At 37.6% G+C, this 18,698-nt stretch overlaps 1 protein-coding gene across 1 annotated transcript in view; it reads left to right on the forward strand.

Moving 5' to 3' along the window:
* The first annotated feature begins 309 nt into the window (after positions 1-309).
* LOC135102039 (bromodomain testis-specific protein-like) overlaps positions 310-18,698 on the forward strand; it is an 81,467-nt gene continuing 63,078 nt past the window's right edge. Inside the window, 3 exon segments of the mRNA XM_064006686.1 lie at positions 310-702; positions 12,208-12,577; positions 12,579-13,067. Coding sequence (XP_063862756.1) covers positions 680-702; positions 12,208-12,577; positions 12,579-13,067 — 882 coding nt within the window. The 5' untranslated portion in view covers positions 310-679.

Raw genomic sequence — 18,698 nt, forward strand, 5'->3', positions numbered from 1 at the left:
CCGCCCGATATCTGTAATAATCATGGACGGCCGTAGTCATCCTGCCCACCACGGCTATCAGCACACACCGACTCCCGTCAACAGAGGGTATTACATTATTATAGTTCGTCTACGTTGAGGTATAACGCCACACGAGCCACAGTAAGATGAGCGTGGGTTCCCTGCGTCAAAAGTTGAGTCAGCCATAACTCTAGGAAAACAGGAGGAAAAGCCCTCAACGGGTAACGCGTTTTAGAGCTCTCCATTGAATTTATCGCAAGAAAATGACCAAGATTCGTTCTAGAGGTGATAGAGCTCCTGAAGGTGAGGTGTGTGAGTGGTGAGTGTCCGGGGAGAGCGGTGTAGAGGCGTCCTTGCAGTGCGCGGGTCCCGGCGCCTCTGAGGTCCTCTACCCGCCATTTTGAAACCCAAGCCGTTATGGCCGACGCTAGAGCCACTGCCTTGGAAGTTTTGTGGTGATTCCTAACGTTGCAATGCGAGTGTGCCCTGTTCCAGTGTGTTGCGTTATGCCAGAAAGGCCCCAGACTGTGTTGGCGTGACCAGTGGTGATGGAAACTGTCTGAGTGGCGAGAAAACGTCGTGTGTGAGGTGAGGGACGCGTCGTGCGCCGTCCTGGACTGACTCGGGGTTTGTTGTGAGTCCGTTTGTATTGTTTCCTCGCTTTTCTCTCGTAGCGAATATGATTCCTGGGCAGACTAGACTGTGAGTATTACAAGTGTGGTTGATGTATTGTACAGTGGGAGGCTGTGGGTCACTAGAATGGTTGTTATTGACCCAGGTGACTGGTTGCATATTTTTGCAAAAACCGTTAATAGGGTTATGCAATCAGTAGCCGCTATTATGCAGGGCTAGGCAAGGTTAAGGTTTCCCTCACTCAACCAGAGTAGATAGAGAAGTCAAGGGAGGACCGGATAGGGGGTTGTAAGTGGTTGTAGGGTTAATTTGGGAATGCCCTTGACTGTGGCCGTTAGGAGTGTGTGAAGATAGGGAAGGTCAGTAAAACGAATTTTTATCCTAGGCAGACTAGTTTCTTAAACCTCACTAACGTATTAGTGTTTGGACCAGTGCATAACGACGAGGCCATGGCGGCAGCAAGGTTAGGCTAAGCTCCATGGGTGTACTAGTTTGAATGGAGGGCCAGCAGCCACGAGTGTGTTCGGTTGTTATTCCATGCTTATTTTGTGCGCTGGACGATTATTTGTGTATTTGAAGGCGATATAGCATTAGGGATGATGGGAAGCCTCACATCTGCAGGTCTGATGTTTTCCCATGCCTTCCCTTCAGTCTACCTTAAGGGTCTCCACACCCCACAAGCCTACTGGCCTATCCAGCTTCCAATATAATGCCTTCACATGCTTCTTCCTATCATGAGAAGCATTGTGGTGGCCTTCAGTAAGAATTAATGCCATGGAAATTTAAAATAACCCTTTTGCAATGTAGCAACATCATGGATTTGCTCTGTTAGCTCCTAAGTGAGGCTGTAGGGTAAACTCACTCGGGGAATTTAATCTGGTGAAGTGACAAGTGTTTAAGTTTTTCACTTAATTAATATTGGCACCTGTTTAGCTGATTTCAGTTAATTTTGGATTGGCTTGGTCAGTTTAAATTTAAATTTGATTAAATTTGAATTTGTTTATTCGTACATTCATATATATATATATATATATATATATATATATATATATATATATATATATATATATATATATATCAGTATAGTTGGCCAAATAAGCTAAGAACCGAGTGAAGCTGCATGCAGTTGGCCGGCTTTGATTGGTGTAGGAATTTGTAAAGATACCTTGACAATTCATAAGGATATCTGCCCTTCCTGATCAGCAATATTGTTAGTGTACACAATGTGACTTGCTTACCTGTTACAAATCATGCTTGCTGTACTGTTCAATGGCAAGTGTAATTTTTTTTATGCTTCCTTGTCATGCCTGATTAGAGAACTCACTGCGATTAATACATTTGAAATATTGGGTAACAGTGAGAAATATGCTTCTTTCTAAGGGCTTGGGAGGATTTTAAATAATTTCAGAAAATTAAGTGTTAAGACTGTTTTCTAGTACTTGCACAGATTAGTTGATCCTGATGTCATCCATTGACTGCATAATCATGGAGCGCTGTCATTTGATGTGTTACTACTAAATTTTGTGTGACGTGATTGCATGCTTAAGATACAGAGTTAAAAGGGTGAAGATTGGTATCATTAATATCCTCTGTAATTTAGAGATAGGTATTCTTTGTAATAAATTTTGATGTTTTCAATGAAATAGCAACTTCTAATTTTTGTGGAAATCATTAATCTAACTAAATCTAAACTCTATGGGGGTCCAAGTTAGTGGCAAGAGTCAATTAGAGACGTCGCAGTGAGCGTTTTGATACCAGATAGCGCCAGAATTTTTAATTCTCGCCGGAAAATAAATACTTTTTGGGGCAAGGTTTTACAAGCTTACAAAGGTGTATCGTTGCACAGTAATGCGTCTGAATTTTAAGTCAATTAATTTCGTGATAACTGACAGCACATGACATTGTTTGAGCCTCTATTCATAATTTCAGATGATATTCTTAAAAGAGCCTATAAGTGTATCAAGGCAGGCAATCTGTAATTTTCTACTGACCTCAATGGAAGTATACTAATATATACTTGCATTTTCATGTACTAAACAACAGGCAAATCCATTTAATGTAAAGAAAATATAATTTTGTATCAGAGACTTTATTTTTGCGGTACGATCACTATCCTCGGGTACTTGGGCAGCGAGCAAACCAAAACACAGGACCACGCTTACTTGACTACCCTGCACAATGGATACATCACCGCCACAATCATGGACTACAGCGGAATTAAGAAAATTCCTGAAAGAACGAGCTATACCCTATTCTGGATATAGTAAAGCAAAGTAAAGGCCTTTGTATCGGCAGAACTGAGAGGCTATTGTTTACACTTTACACTCCTTCCTAACGGCGCGCGGCGCTTTCTTTAACTGAAGAATCATGATCAACATAAGTACGTCGTACGTCCGCCAGCGGTGCTGTTCTTTTTTTTATTTCACTGATTACTTTCATATACAGGACGTGTCAGTGATATCTGATATTTTTCAACATTCCCAGATAAAATGCACAAGCTGAAATCAACATCCTTTTATTTTTACTGTTCATACTTAAAAAAAAAAATCATTACCTATTTTTAGTTTTATCTTATAATTCAATTAACAAAGCCTTATCATACACCAGTAAGTATGAATATTAATATTAAGGGTTATGTTTTTAATTTTAGATACACTTGTGCAGCAATTCATGCTGTACTTTTCCTGCACATCGATTTCAAATTTAGCTAAGACACCCCTTTGCCCCAGGAAATCGGAGACAATTAAAAATGCTGGCGCTGATAGGTATCTACCAGCCTCACTGCGACGTCTCTAATTGGGAATAATTTTACTCAAGGAGTTGCATGCACCTGACCACTTGTCACACAGCACCATGGACTATTTGCCTTGCTTCTTTCTAGCAGCTTGAAAATTTTATCTCTTATATTTTTCCAGTAAACTTGTACTTTTGATAAGACCAACTCAACTGTTCCATGTCTTTGAGACCCATCATGTAATTTTTATTGGCTAATGTGGCAATTCTTTCTTGTTTTCCATGATAAAAGTTAACTGTTTGTGCAGTCCTTGTGTGGATTTGATGATGCATGTGCTGGGTGTAAGTGATAGTTAAATAGCCTTAATGCATTAATTACTGCCAAGACTGGCAAAATGTCAGTAATTATATATATATATAACATGCACAGGAATGATTAGCAAAATGTTTATCCAATATGTTCCAGAGCTACTTGCTGATTACAATTAACATACTGTGGCTGGCATGAGCATTCATTCATAGAAAATGACAGTCACTCATTTGCAGCATCACCAGTTTGTGCATATTCAGAATGTTGATGGAAACTTGAGGTGCTTTCTGCCATGGCCTGTGCTTTGTGGCTTTGGTTTGTTTGGAATAAGTTAGTTGGAATATGGAATAGGTTTAATTATGGTAGTTGTTGGTAGGTGAGGTGGTCCTTGTGGACAAGCTGGCAGATGACCCTGTGAAGCATTATGAAGCACATCATACTTTTGGGTAAAGGAAAACTAATATTTTTCAAGTGTTTGTCTGTTTTTGCCAGCTTTTAACAGTCTCTGGAACATGGTATTGTAATCCACAATTTACTGTGGATCCTCGAATAGGTAAAAGCAAATTTCTTGTTTGGCATTTATGTTATGGATTTTGTTGCAGTGTTTATTTGTAACGGAAAAGTCATTGTAGATTTTTTTATTACCTAATTTACAAACAGACAATAACTTTGCAACTCTCATTTATTACTGTTTTATTTATTTACTTAATTATTATTATTGATTCTGGGAAGGCATACAAAACATTATTTCATCATAGACTGAAAGAGTACAGTATGCATTTTCAAAGAAATGGTTGTATTTAAGAATTCCTGGACTGCACCACAACATTATTATTATTATTGATTAGGATCTTGTGTCTTTGGTTAATAGATGGATGAATATTGATGAAAAACCTTGCAGTATACTATGAAGTAAATGTTAATGTGCAATATAGGGAAGGGAATTAATATTAAAGGTAGAGGTGTAAAGTTTGATGAGATTGCTTTATAATGTTTTAGTTTATGTTTTGTTATGCTTGGTTTTGTAGAATTCTTCAAAACCAATACAGGCCATTACCTTGTTTTGGGATGAGCACCAGGAAGAATCTTGAAAAGGGACAAAAGCTAGTGGTGAGCCACATGGATTGACAGTTAGTGTACTTTCTTTGTGTGTACAAAAGTTGCTGGTGGTGTCAGGGTTACCAAAATTTTGCACATTCTTTGCTCTTCTGGCTTCAACTGCTGTATTGGAGTTATTCAAAATTAGACTGGTACATATTTGTCTTTCCAATTTTGTCAGAAGTCATGCACTCAAGGCAAAATGCAGAAGCAGGGTTACAATATCTTGATGGCAGTGTGAAATACAGGAATTGTAAGATTGTTAATATTTTTGTAGCTTAACAGTAAAACTTCCTCGTCTGAAAGGTCTTGTAATGTTGGACATTTGTTTTATTTTGCTACTAGTCGGATCTTTCATGCTCTTAATTGTATTTCATTCTGTCTTTGTAATATTAATGGTTTGGTTATTTATTGATGTATTAAGTTGATAACTTATTTTCTCTTATGAGAATATTACCCATTTTGTTATGGTAGATTTGAGGTTTTGTTTGTAAATGTTGACTTTTTGTAACAATATTTTTATAATATATATATATATATATATATATATATATATATATATATATATATATATATATATATATATATATATATATATATATATATATATATGGATTATTGATACATTTGAACTTCAATAATCATATGATGTTACCAGTAATTAGTAATTGAAATGTGGTGCATGATGGTAAATACTTTGAAACTGTAGTATATATTGTACCATTTATTAGTAAAGTTTCTTGTATTCAAATTATACTTTACCTATCTATACTCTCTTAAGACCCATTCTTGGCACTTCTCCATGACAGAAGAGTCTCCAGCTGCTTTTGTTTATTCATCTTTGTACTACATTCTAGTCCTTCCTCTCCACTCTCCATCTCAAGTACGTATTTCAATAATCCTTATATTTTATAGAAGGCTGTCTTTTTAGAGCCACAGCATCCACCATATGCTGGTATGTAAGAATTGCGTGTTATCTTACTTTTCCATGATAATTATTTTATTTCATGCCATCATGCTTCATAATGACCCAACTGTTTATCTTCTTATAAATTTCTTTGAGCATTACTTCATTGCATGCCTAAAATGGAACAAAAAGTGTCTACACATTCATGTCTTCCATTAATGTTTTCAGTAATCAGCATTGCTTTTGGTACTTAACTATTACAGTGTTCATTTACTTGAGATCTGGTCAGTTTAATTTTTATATATCCTTGCAAGTTATCACTACTGTAATAGTACTGTTACCTTTGATACAGATGGTGTTAAACTGAGTTTATAATTTTCTTGGTAATCTTTTAAACCTATTTACAAACTTGACATCAAGCAAAGTTCTTTTTACTAATCTCCTTCACCAACACTTATAAAACTGTGTAGATAACTATTGATGTGTAATGAAAGATGAATCTTTGACCATGTTTCACTCTCATTGTTATGGTGTCATGTCACAAATATTGGCTAAATTATAGATGTTATAATGCCTTTGGAAGTACACTTTAAAAGCAATGGAAATAGCATGCAGTTGTAGTTCTAGAATTTTTGAATGGCTCATCTTTCAAATACCCTATCTATGGACATGACACAGGATGATCAAGTTTTGTCTGAATTTATAGCTTTTTACTTGTAATGTTTGTGGAATTAAATTTCAGTCTGCAGATTCTGGCCGAAAGCATTCCTTTGTAGCTCAGGCATTGAACTTGATCTCATTGACTTGAATAGCATGCCTTAATCACCAATAGTTGGAGGCATTGTGTATACCTGTAGATTCATTACTAGTGAATGATGAATGTTGAAAGGAAGAGAGGATTGCCATGTAGTATTCCAAAGTAATGGAATAATTTTTACATCTGGCACATCTGTGATGAAATGGAAGTGGAAAAATTTGGTAATGACCAATTAATTAATTAAGACATGAAATTCTTAGCAGAAATATTATTATCATTATCAGTTCATTCCTGTTTACATTTAATCATGTTGCCTATCATGTCATATCTTTAAGATCTGTGAATAAAACAGTTTTTATCTATTTTGCTTATATTTTCTCAATTCTTGTTGAAGATCTAACATACACACTTTGGAAGCCACAACTAACCAATATGTTCCAGTGCTGCTGAAATTGCATTGGACAAGTAATAGAGACTGCTGCTCAAAGAAGACATGTAATTTCTGAGCAAGAAGGGTGCTACCAGAGTTTGTGGACACATGCATGTTACCTTTTAAACCACACATTTGTAGTTCAGCCTATGTTGGTCGAAATGAAAATTATTTTTTTATGCATAGATTCATCATAGTGTTATGAATTGTGTTGGTTTTATTCCCTAATTTAATATTTTTAAAGCAAAATCTTTAATGACATACACAAAGAGACATAGCCTACTTACTTTTATGGATTGTGTTCCCAAGAAATTATGAGTTCCTGCACACATTTAGTTAAGAATTCTCAACAAGTTAGTGGTTTTAATCATTATCATGCTCATTCTGTCCACTTTGTAAGCTTAATAATAATTTTTCTCCAGTGTAAATGCTCCTCGTGCTCAGATTTGTGTGCTTTGCTGCATGAATTTGATAGTGGGTGCTCTCCCTGCTTATCAATATAATTTTTATTCATATGGCCTTCATTTATCCTCTACTAAGCCCATATTTATTACCATTGTTATTTCTTTGGCATAGGCACAAATTTTTCTTGGTATCCAGCCCATCCTCTCTCTCTCTCTCTCTCTCTCTCTCTCTCTCTCTCTCTCTCTCTCTCTCTCTCTCTCTCTCTCTCTCTCTCTCTCTCTCTCTCTCTCTCTCTCTCTCTCAGCCACCCAACTTGAAGATTATGTGATTTGGTTCTTTATCTCATTCCTCACTCTTGTAGGTTTATGAAATTCTCTTGAGATGGATCATATGCTTTTTTTAGAGAACATCCATAATTTGTATAAACATTCTTCAGCTGGAGGATCAGACACTTTTTTTAATTAATTAATTCATTTTTTTATTTTTTATACAGCTTTTCTGTTTGGTTTTCATGACGTTTGATTTTGTAGCTAAATGTGTTGTAGCAGCAGTTTCTTTAAAATGACCTTAAATTGTACAAGAGGTATTGCAGTGGCACAATTTGAAGTACTGTAATTGTGGGATAATGATAATGGTTTATTTTTTTTATTTTCATATTTAATTTATTTTGTTTCTTCATAATACATGAGGTAATAAAGTTCTTGAAATGCTTTTTGGTGAAAGGCATATTTGTAGGAAAACAGGTATATCCATGGAACCTTTTCCTTTAATGAAAGCCTGTATCCACCAGATCAAAGTGAATATAATGACTTGAAAACTCAACTTAATAAAAGAGCTCTAACATTCAGGAAATTATCAATATCCTAAGGATAACCATAACTCATGATATAAAGAAAGCTTATCAGTTTAAAAATACATGAATTTGAAACCCCAATTTATTCTTCCTGTTAAGTTTAAATGACTAAAGAAAATCATGTAAGCTAGTTTACCATATAGAAAAAAATAATTGAAAACCTTAAAGTATCTTTATGAACATGAAAAATATATACAAAAATATTTAAAACAGGATATTGTGATCGTTTACTCATGATGTAGCCACATCTTGGCTTTCATAGTACCTGGAGGCTTTTTTAAATATGAAAAAAAAAAAAAAATGATAGGTATGCTTATTTATGGCAAGTAATATGAAAACTGATTTTTATCATTGTCTTGTTGGTTCAGTAGAACCCAATCACTAGATAAAATACCAATCCTTGTTGAAGGTGGGGATACAATTCAGTCAACTGCAGCGTGCTGCTGCTCCATCTGCCTCTTGCAACCTGCTCTGGTTGGCTGGTGGGTGGATGTGGCCAGTATCTGCCTTTGGGGATAGAGAGAGAAGGCAGATTTTTTTTTTTTCTTTTTCTTCTTTTTCTTTTTCTTTTCTTTTTTTTTTTTCTCTCCCCTTCATAGAAATAGTGTACAGGATTTGAGGTAAGCTCCATTTGTATTCACAATTATCAAGCTATTTATTTCTTTTCATTTATTTGTTTATGTATATTTGTTTCATTTTATTTTATTTTTTCCCTTTTCCCTCCCCCAACCAAAAGATAAAAGTCTTTGTGCTTCTAGCACAGCATTGATATATTGACACCGTATGGCCGTATAATTAGTATCAGCATAGGATAATTTATAATGTATATATGTCAGCTGGATGTTAGGGTCTTTTTTGGTAGAGTGAGACTTGTTTTGTCATGGAGCACTGTGATAGAACTTGCATTTCATGAATTTAGAGATGGAAAGTCACTAGACATGCACATTTAGCAATGCTATGCTCTTAAGATGTGTAGGAACAAAATAACAAATGAGCATGCCTAATGTGGTTTGCCTCTTGAATTTTATTTTGAGTTGGAGATCTTAGTGGATTAGTGGCCATTCTTCAATGACATGAGTTTCATTATGCCTCTCTCTCTCTCTCTCTCTCTCTCTCTCTCTCTCTCTCTCTCTCTCTCTCTCTCTCTCTCTCTCTCTCTCTCTCTCTCTCTCTCTCAAGTTAATAAATGGGAAGAATGGCAATATGCTAGGTTAGAACTACATAGTCACAATGTACCATGTCTGTTGTTCAGTTTCATATAAAAGAAATTAAGGGAATTGGAGATGGTCCCTATATTTTCATTCCTTCAGTTAGGCTAGATGTGGTGTTTTGTTTTGGCACTCCTTTTTTTTTTTAAGGAGAGATCTACAGCTATCTTTGCTGTTAAACACTACCTGCTGCTTAAACATTACAGAATGTAAAGCCACTGAAGCCACCTATTGCATAAGAATTATAATATGTAAAGAAATTCAGTGTTCTGTATAGTAGCATTAGTGTATGAGATGGTTTAGGGGTGAAGATGCAGTAAGCAACAAATGTACTTCAGTTATAAACTAAATTGGATAAAAGATCATATGAAAACAAAAACTTGAGGCTTGCCAAAGTTGTGTTTACCATGTTGAGGGAAACAAACTCTTACTCAGATCTTTGATTTAAGCAAAATCCTGATTTTCTCGTGTTCAATTTTCTGTGAAATTTATCATTACGACCTACTGAAATTATGATTCTGTAGTTTCAATTCTTTAGATTTATTCCAACTGGATTTGTGTAAAGTTTGCATTAACTTCATTGTATAAATATCATGGTTAAATTAACACCTTGCTGGCATTCATCATATATAGATGAGTAGGTGTGTTATGTGACACAGTCCAGTCCATCTTTGAATCAGGTTGACATCCCTTGTAAATTGGTAGCCAAAACAAGACATCCATACATCCTCAGTCTCACCTTTAACATTCACAATCACATTCCTTCATATCTTAGCCTTTACTGGAGGAGTTTAATCCTTACTAAACACAATATAGAAGATATCAGGTGTACAGAGAAGTTGAATTGTGTTGGATTTTGCCCTCATTAACAGACTGCATGGTACTTAGGTAACAGAATGAAGGATGATCATGTGGTTGTGTTGCTTGACATTAAAGTACTAGAATGGCCTCATTAAAGTCCACTGATGTGAAGAAAAAAAAAATATATATAATATATATATATATATATATATATATATATATATATATATATATATATATATATATATATATATATATATATATATATAAAATACATAAAAGGAGGTCTGATTTGATGTACATGTCAGTGTTCACATTATGCTGTTATCATCCACTGGTATGAAGAAGTTAAACTCAAAGAACGTACTGCACTGGTCAATGTGGTAATGAGCATTCTGTTTTAAATTAAATGGTAGGGACATAAATGTAAATAGGAAATAGCGAACTTACTCTAAACAAATGTTTGTTTATATATATATATATATATATATATATATATATATATATATATATATATATATATATATATATATATATATATATATATTTATTTATTTATTTATTTATTTATTTATTTATTTATTTATTTATTATGTACATTCAACAGCAGAAGGATTAGAATCGTGTGTCTCCCCAGTGATTGCCTTTTTATGTATGCTATAAATTAGTGTGTTCAGCAGAAGTTTTCACATGCAGTTTAGCAAAATGATGTACCTACAAATTATTGGTCATGTAAATTAAGCAACTGGCAGCGAGCACAAGCTTTTGCTAATTGCTAACCTTTTCTTTAAATTAGGATATCACTATATACATAACAATATTTGACCATATTTCATGTATGTAATTGCATCAGGACCAATTGGGGCAGTAATGCTTGAAAACTATCTAAATGCTCATCTTATTAAACAGTCTATCAGTTTCCCTTAACAAATTTGCTGGCCACAAGTGCAAGCTCCTGTTGAACAGTCTATAGTGTAACAATAATAAATTCAAACTGGATGCAAAATATGCTAAATGATTTTAAAAAGTTGTATTTATATATGAAAATTGCCTGTGTTATAGGAAAAGTATACCTCATCACCTATACATAGCCAAAGGTTGTATGTTGGTAGCTTTAGTGACAGATGACATGATGAAGCATATAACCTCGGATGACCTTGTTTCTCCTTTGTTATTTCCAGTCTGCTTTTGCACTGTGAAGAAATCAGAGAATTTGGGATCCTGAAAACTGTATGATGAAACTAGGTGGAACGGTTTTGTATTTAATGGCTATATGAATACATTGTTTAACTGAAATAAATGTGAGGAAGTGAAGCTGCCAACCTGTTGCATCCTGCTTCTGCACACACTGCCTGTTGCATGAAAATTAACCATATTACCTTGCTGAAGAATTGGTCTATACTACTGGATTTGCCAGGGAAAAAACTGGACAAACACTACAGTTTCCTGGTTCTGTATAAAATGTCTATATATGTTTTCTTTGTGTTTTAAGAGCTAGAGTTTTGCAGCTAGTGATTATTTGAGAAACCAGTAAGGTGCCTATGTAGAATGAGGATATAAAAATACATTGTATTTGATATTGTTTGCAAAATGATTATCTGGAACTAAAATATCCCAAACTCTCTCTCTCTCTCTCTCTCTCTCTCTCTCTCTCTCTCTCTCTCTCTCTCTCTCTCTCTCTCTCTCTCTCTCTCTCTCTCTCTCTCTCTCTCTCTCTCTCTCTTTACAGATTTAAGGGTGCCAGGTTTAGTGGTTATTTGTGTTTTGGGTTCCGTTCTTATTGTGTGTACTTTTAGTGTTAAGATTCCTAAACCCTTTATTAGTTTTATAAGTGGTCATTCCTAGGAGTTTTATCTCAATCCATCATAATTCCCCTTTGATACTGTCCTTAAATTTCACTGGCATGTTGATGTAGGTACAATATTCTTTAATGAATATTCTTCAAAACATAAATGATCTACCTGATTTTTTATCCTTAATTCTTTCAAGCATGTTATCTTAAAAATTACAACAATTATGTTGAAATTATTACCACTTCTTTTCTTTAATACTTTTTTTTCTCATCTGTACAGAGACATAACCATGGAGGAGACAAACGGAGGGGGCATGCAGGTGGACTCTCCCCCTAAGGTGGGAGGGACAGTTGAGCCCCCACCAAGAGAGGAACCTATCATAGATCCCATTAATGGCATTGTACAGCCTCCCTTCACCCCTCCATCTCATAGACCTGGACGTGTTACAAATCAGCTTCAGTACATCCAGAAGCAAGTGATGAAGACTGTTTGGAAACACCAGTTTGCTTGGCCGTTTCACCAGCCAGTGGATGCCATGAAGCTCAATTTACCTGACTACCACAAAATAATAAAGCACCCTATGGACCTGGGCACTATTAAGAAACGCCTTGAAAATAAATATTATTGGAGTGCCAAAGAGTGTATACAAAGACTTCAACACTATGTTTACTAATTGCTATGTGTATAATAAGCCTGGTGAGGACGTAGTGTTAATGGCACAGACTCTAGAAAAGATATTTTTAACAAAAGTGGCAGCGATGCCCAAGGATGAAATTGAAGTAGAGGATGCTACTAGCAAAGGTGGCAAGGGCCGTAAAGGTCGGACACCAGCAGTGCCAGGAACAAAGCCTCCTAGACCTCCCTCAGTCCCTTCTGCCCCTTCTGTGACTGCCCCATCCACAGTGCCAGTGGTCACGGCACCTCCTGTTATGAATGCTGTTACAGTTGGGGGTGTCACCAGCGCTAGTTCGCCAGCCCTGTCCAACTCGCTCTCTTCCCCACCAACGGCTACTACCATGGGGTCATCTCAACTGCCATTACCCTTGAGAGTAAGCACTCCACCAACCACTACCACTGTGCTGGGTTCTACTGCTCAGCCCACCGTCCCAGCGCCTGCATCAACAAACTCCTTTCCTCCGGTGAGTAGAATAATTATGAGTCTTGAGGCATTTGCTATTTGTTGTAGGTTTTACACTATATACCATAACTTGAATACTAGGTTGGAGCTGCAGTGTGCAAAGAAATCCAGCTTGATTAAGAGCTTGGTCACTGTATAGTATTCTGCATGTGAGGGTTAAAAAAAAGAAAAATATAAATTTGGGCTTTCTACTTTTCCATCTATATGTATATTTCAATTCCTCAGACTATTTGCTTCTTTTGTATGCATCATTTTATTTACCTATCTCTGTGTGTCTACGCTAAGGTCTTAGAACTTCCAAGGGAAGATAAGTATGGTACAAAAGTCTTTGTATTCATAATTCACAGCGGGCCATGTAAATATACAAGTTGGTCGTGTGGTTGTGTTTATCGGTGATGAGATGGAATCAGAGGAACTAGCACCCTTATAGAGTGTATTATACAACCATACATTATGAACCAGTTGGACGATATCTACATTGTTTTGACATTTAAAAAAAAAAAAAATTAACATTGTGAGATGGATGTGAATGAACAGCAGATATGTGAGAAATTGAGAAGCAATCTTGGGACAGAAATGATCAGTTTAGCAGTGAAAATAGGAAAACTGTTAGTTTGGCTATATGGAAAGAATAGATGATAGTGTAAAGGCAGGTGTGAGGTACCATTAGGTAAACCAAAAAAGATACGGAATGTGGCTCTGAGGTGTTTTAACAGCAGAGTAAGTAACAGCTGGTTCTTATGAACAAACATCACAGCAGAGTCACTGACATAACCTTGAGGGAGAATAACAAAGTAATAGATTGGTACGTTTGTTCTTGAGGCTAGGTGAGTTACCTTAGTGTGACTAAGGCTTACCTGTATGAACATGGAACCAGACTTTCTATGCTGATGATAAGGGTACCCTGTTGGAATTATAAGAAAGTACAAAATTGCTATTTATGAAATAAATAAATATTACAGAAAAAAAAGTGATTGCCATTGGGTCAGTATAATGTTATATCTGGGTCACATGCCAGTCTTTGAAGAGGGAAGAAATTATAGTGATGTTTATCATTACCTTTCTCTTCATATACTGTTTTACACTAGAAGAAAACTTTCATGTAAATGGGTTGTTGTGTATGATCATGGAAGCCACAGGATGTCATTGTTGTGGCAAGGTGCCTTGACCTGCACTATAGATAATAAAATAAGTGTAATGGTAGGGTAGGACAGGTCTCTCATCAATATAAAAAATGACACTCAAATCCACTTTTCCTACTATGCTTTAGGTAATAAGGCAGATGTGGGATTCCTGAATGTGCAACTTTCATAGAGAGAACAGTGAGGATTTGCTCTGTAAGGAATATTTATGGTAATGATAACAATAACTCATTACTAGTCAGTTATACAGTTACTGCACCTGTCATACAAAGTCACACAAGCTTTTTCTCTGTCTCCTTTCCCCACCACATAAACTGATCCCTCCCTTCATCCTCTTTATGTGAGTAATGTGACAAGGCCAAGTGCCACCCACATGAAAATCTTGTTTTTGCATGCAAACAATACCTCAAAACATCTACATTTTGGGTTTGCTTGGAGTAATATCCTGTTCAGTCAGAATGGTTGAAAATGCTATACAGTATCATGTTATAATTTGTCTTGTCCTCTTGTTAGTACATGATGCTTTCACCCTATGGTTCATGCGGTCTGGATCCAGTACTAATCTATGGCTTCTTTGAGGTGTTCATGATTTTACTGAGGGTGTTCATGTGTCTCCTGGTTTTGTGTTATTGGTCTCTCTCTCTCTCTCTCTCTCTCTCTCTCTCTCTCTCTCTCTCTCTCTCTCTCTCTCTCTCTCTCTCTCTCTCTCTCTCTCTCTCTCTCTCTCTCTCTCTCTCTCTCTCCACCAACTCTGACACAGAAGATTTGCATGTAGTGTGTGTCTCAAGTTAGTCAGGAAACGAGTAAGGCAGAGGAAGTGGTTGGATAGATGAGACTCCCTCATTGTCATACTGTTTAATGCAAGGTCCATTAGAAACAAGATGCTGGAGTTCAAAGCTCTGTTAGCGACAGAAAGGCTTGCCGTAGTAGCAATAACAGAATCATGGATCCATGCAAGTGGCCGTGATTACTTCGGAGAATTTGAAATACCTGGTTACGGGTTATTTCACAAAGATAGAAATGATTATGAGGGGGAGGGGTAGCCATATACATCCTGGAAAACTTGGATCCCACTGAATGTACTTTTGACATAGGGAAAGAGCTACTTTGCACGGACCTTCAGTTAGGAGATGAAACCTATAGATTTATTCTGGTATACAGATCACCACACCAGTGCCTTGAAGAGGATGTTGAAATGCATTTAGAAATTTCACATATGATCGGAAAAAACGGCAGTTATCCTTGGAGATTTCAACTGTCACATCAACTGGGAAGATAGAACTGGTGACGTTGAAAGCAGGAGGCTTCTCCATTCTGCTGATGAAGCCTTTCTTACACAGTGGGTACTAGAGCCAACAAGAGATCTAGTGTTCACAACTGAGGACAGCCTTGTACATGACATTTTCGTGGATGAAGCCTTAGAAGGAAGTGACCACTACATTGTTAGATTTAAGTTCCACATGCCTGAGCTTAAAGAAAAGACCAATAGGTGCATCATCCCTGACCTCAGGAGAACAGATCTTGCTGGTTTGAGGGAGGGTATTGGTGCCATGCAGATTGAAGTATGCTCTAACATTCAGGAGTCATGGGACTTATTCCGAGATCGGTTCATGGTACAGCAGTCTCAGTTTGTGCCAAATAAAGTAGTCAGAGATGCATGCCGGCAACCAAAATGGTTCACACCAGAGATAGGAATTGCAATAAGTTAAAGGAAAGCCTCTTATCACCATTACAAGGTAAACCATAGTGGTTTTGCTCATCAAGAATATACTCGCTTGCGCAGGCGAGTAAAGAGGCTGGTAGAGGCAGCAAAACATGATGAGGAGCAAAGGATAGCTGCATCTTGCAAGGCTAACCCAAAAGAGTTCTTTAGCTACGTCAATAATAGAAAGCCTGTAAAAAACAAAATTGATCCATTGCGAGATGGTGATGGAATGCTTTGGAATACAGACCTCTAATTGGCTGCTATGCTCAATGCCCACTTCGCTTCAGTATTCACTGAGGAAGTAGATGGTGCAATTCGTGAACTGGTCTTGGTTCATAAGGGAGCCATTATCAAGGATATCCATTATACAATTAATGAAATGTTACATAGACTAGAAAAACTTTGTGTTAACAAGTCTCCTGGTCCAGATGGATTCTTGCCCAAGCTACTCTGAGAGGTTCAAGAAGAGGTGTCTTCCCACCTTGTTGAGATCTTCAACAAGTCATTGCAGATGGGAGAAGTTCCTAGAGACTGGCAGGAGGCAAAGCGTGACCCCTATCTTTAAGAAAGGGTATCGTACAAATTTGGGGGAACTACTGACATCCATCATAGGAAAGATATTGGAAGGTATTGTAGATAGAATAGCTGAGTTTCTGGAAGGAAACAACTTGCTGTTAGAATCTCAGCATGGTCACCGATCATGCTTGACTAGTCTGATAGATTTCTTCCAAGGTATGCTTCAAGAATACAATAGAAATAAAGCGATAGACATATTTTATCTGGACTTCCAGAAAGCCTTTGATAAGGTGCCTCACAAGAGGTTAATGACAAAAGTTTGACCTCTATGTATTGCAGGAGCAGTATCAAACTGGATAGAGGCCTGGTTAGAGGATAAACGTCAATGTGTAGTTATAAATGAGGTGTCCTTGAACTGGATTCCTGTTCCAAGGATCTGTCCTAGGCCTGCTGTTGTTCATAATATACATCAGTGACATTGATGTTGGTATAGTGAGCCGAATTGCGAAGTTAGTGGATGACACGAAGTTAGGGGCCAAAGTGGCCAATTCTGGGAGTGTAGAAATATTCAGATCAGACTTAGAGAAAATGGGAGAGTGGTTTGAGAAATGGCTGATGCCTTTCAGCTCAGACAAGTGCAAGGTAATACATATCAGACATGCAAACCAGAATGAGGATTACTCACTCTTGAACCATGATATGGTGAGCTCAGATTTGGAAACAGACTTGGGTGTATTGATTAGCACCGATCTCAAATTCTCGAAGCAATGTATCGAAGTAGAAAAGAAAGCACAGGAACTTTTGGGTTACATCAGAAGACAGTTTCAATACCGTAACAAGGAGATCGTCCTGTCCTTGTATAACTCTGGTTTGGCCACATTTAGAATATGCTGTCCAGTTCTGGTCACCAAACCTGAGGATGGATGTGCAGAGACTGGAAATTAGACACATAGGTTACCAGAGGTGTTTTAGGGCCTTGGGGCTCTTTTCTCTAGAAACCAGGAGGTTGTGAGGACGGTTTAATGAGGTTTTCAAAATCCTACAGGGATTTTGATAACACTGACTATCGGCATCTGTTTAGTTTAAATGAAAATGCCACTTGCAATCGTGGGTGGAAACTCATTCCCCATCATTACACATGTAGCGAGGTTGGTGACTTTTTCCGTCTCCCTCTCTCTCCGTCTCCCTCTCTCTCCGTCTCTCTCTCTCTCTTTCCGTCTCTCTCTCTTTCCGTCTCTCTCTCTCCGTCTCTCTCTCTCCGTCTCTCTCTCTCTTTCTTTCCGTCTCTCTTTCTTTCCGTCTCTCTCTCTTTCTTTCCGTCTCTCTCTTTCTTTCCGTCTCTCTCTTTCCGTCTCTCTTTCCGTCTCTCTCTCTCTCTCTTCCGTCTCTCTCTCTCTCTCTCTTTTTCCGTCTCTCTCTTTCCGCCTCTCTCCGTCTCTCTTTCCGTCTCTCTCTTTCCACGGAACAGGTTGCCAGCTGATGTAGTCAACAGCACGTCTGTACTGCAATTTAAAAATAGGTTAAATAAAGTGATACACACACTAGCCTAATGCTGGTCGGTTAGTACATAAGTTTTCAGTCGACTAAATAAGTTCCCCGGTAAACTTTTAATGGTACCTCCCTGGTATGGGTTATAAAACCTTTTTGAAATTCCTTGTAACTCTCTCTCTCTCTCTCTCTCTCTCTCTCTCTCTCTCTCTCTCTCTCTCTCTCTCTCTCTCTCTCTCTCTCTCTCTCTCTCTCTCTCTCTCTCTCTCCGTCTCTTTCTCTCTCTCCGTCTCTCTCTCTCTCCGTCTCTTTCTCTCTCTCCGTCTCTTTCTCTTTCTCTCTCTCCGTCTCTTTCTCTTTCTCTCTCTCTGTCTCTTTCTCTTTCTCTCTCTCTGTCTCTTTCTCTTTCTCCGTCTCTCTCTCTCTCTCTCTCTCTCTCTCTCTCTCTCTCTCTCTCTCTCTCTCTCTCTCTCTCTCTCTCTCTCTCTCTCTCTCTCTCTCTCTCTCTCTCTCTCTCTCTCTCCGTCTCTCTCTCTCCCTCCGTCTCTCTCTCTCTCTCTCTCTCTCTCTCTCTCTCTCTCTCTCTCTCTCTCTCTCTCTCTCTCTCTCTCTCTCTCTCTCTCTCTCTCTCTCTCTCTCTCTCTCTCCGTCTCTCTCTCCGTCTCTCTCTCTCTCCGTCTCTCTCTCTCTCCGTCTCTCTCTCTCTCTCTCTCTCTCTCTCTCTCTCTCTCTCTCTCTCTCTCTCTCTCTCTCTCTCTCTCTCTCTCTCTCTCTCTCTCTC

Source organism: Scylla paramamosain, chromosome 7 (genome assembly GCF_035594125.1).
Source record: "Scylla paramamosain isolate STU-SP2022 chromosome 7, ASM3559412v1, whole genome shotgun sequence".
Taxonomy (NCBI): domain Eukaryota; kingdom Metazoa; phylum Arthropoda; class Malacostraca; order Decapoda; family Portunidae; genus Scylla; species Scylla paramamosain.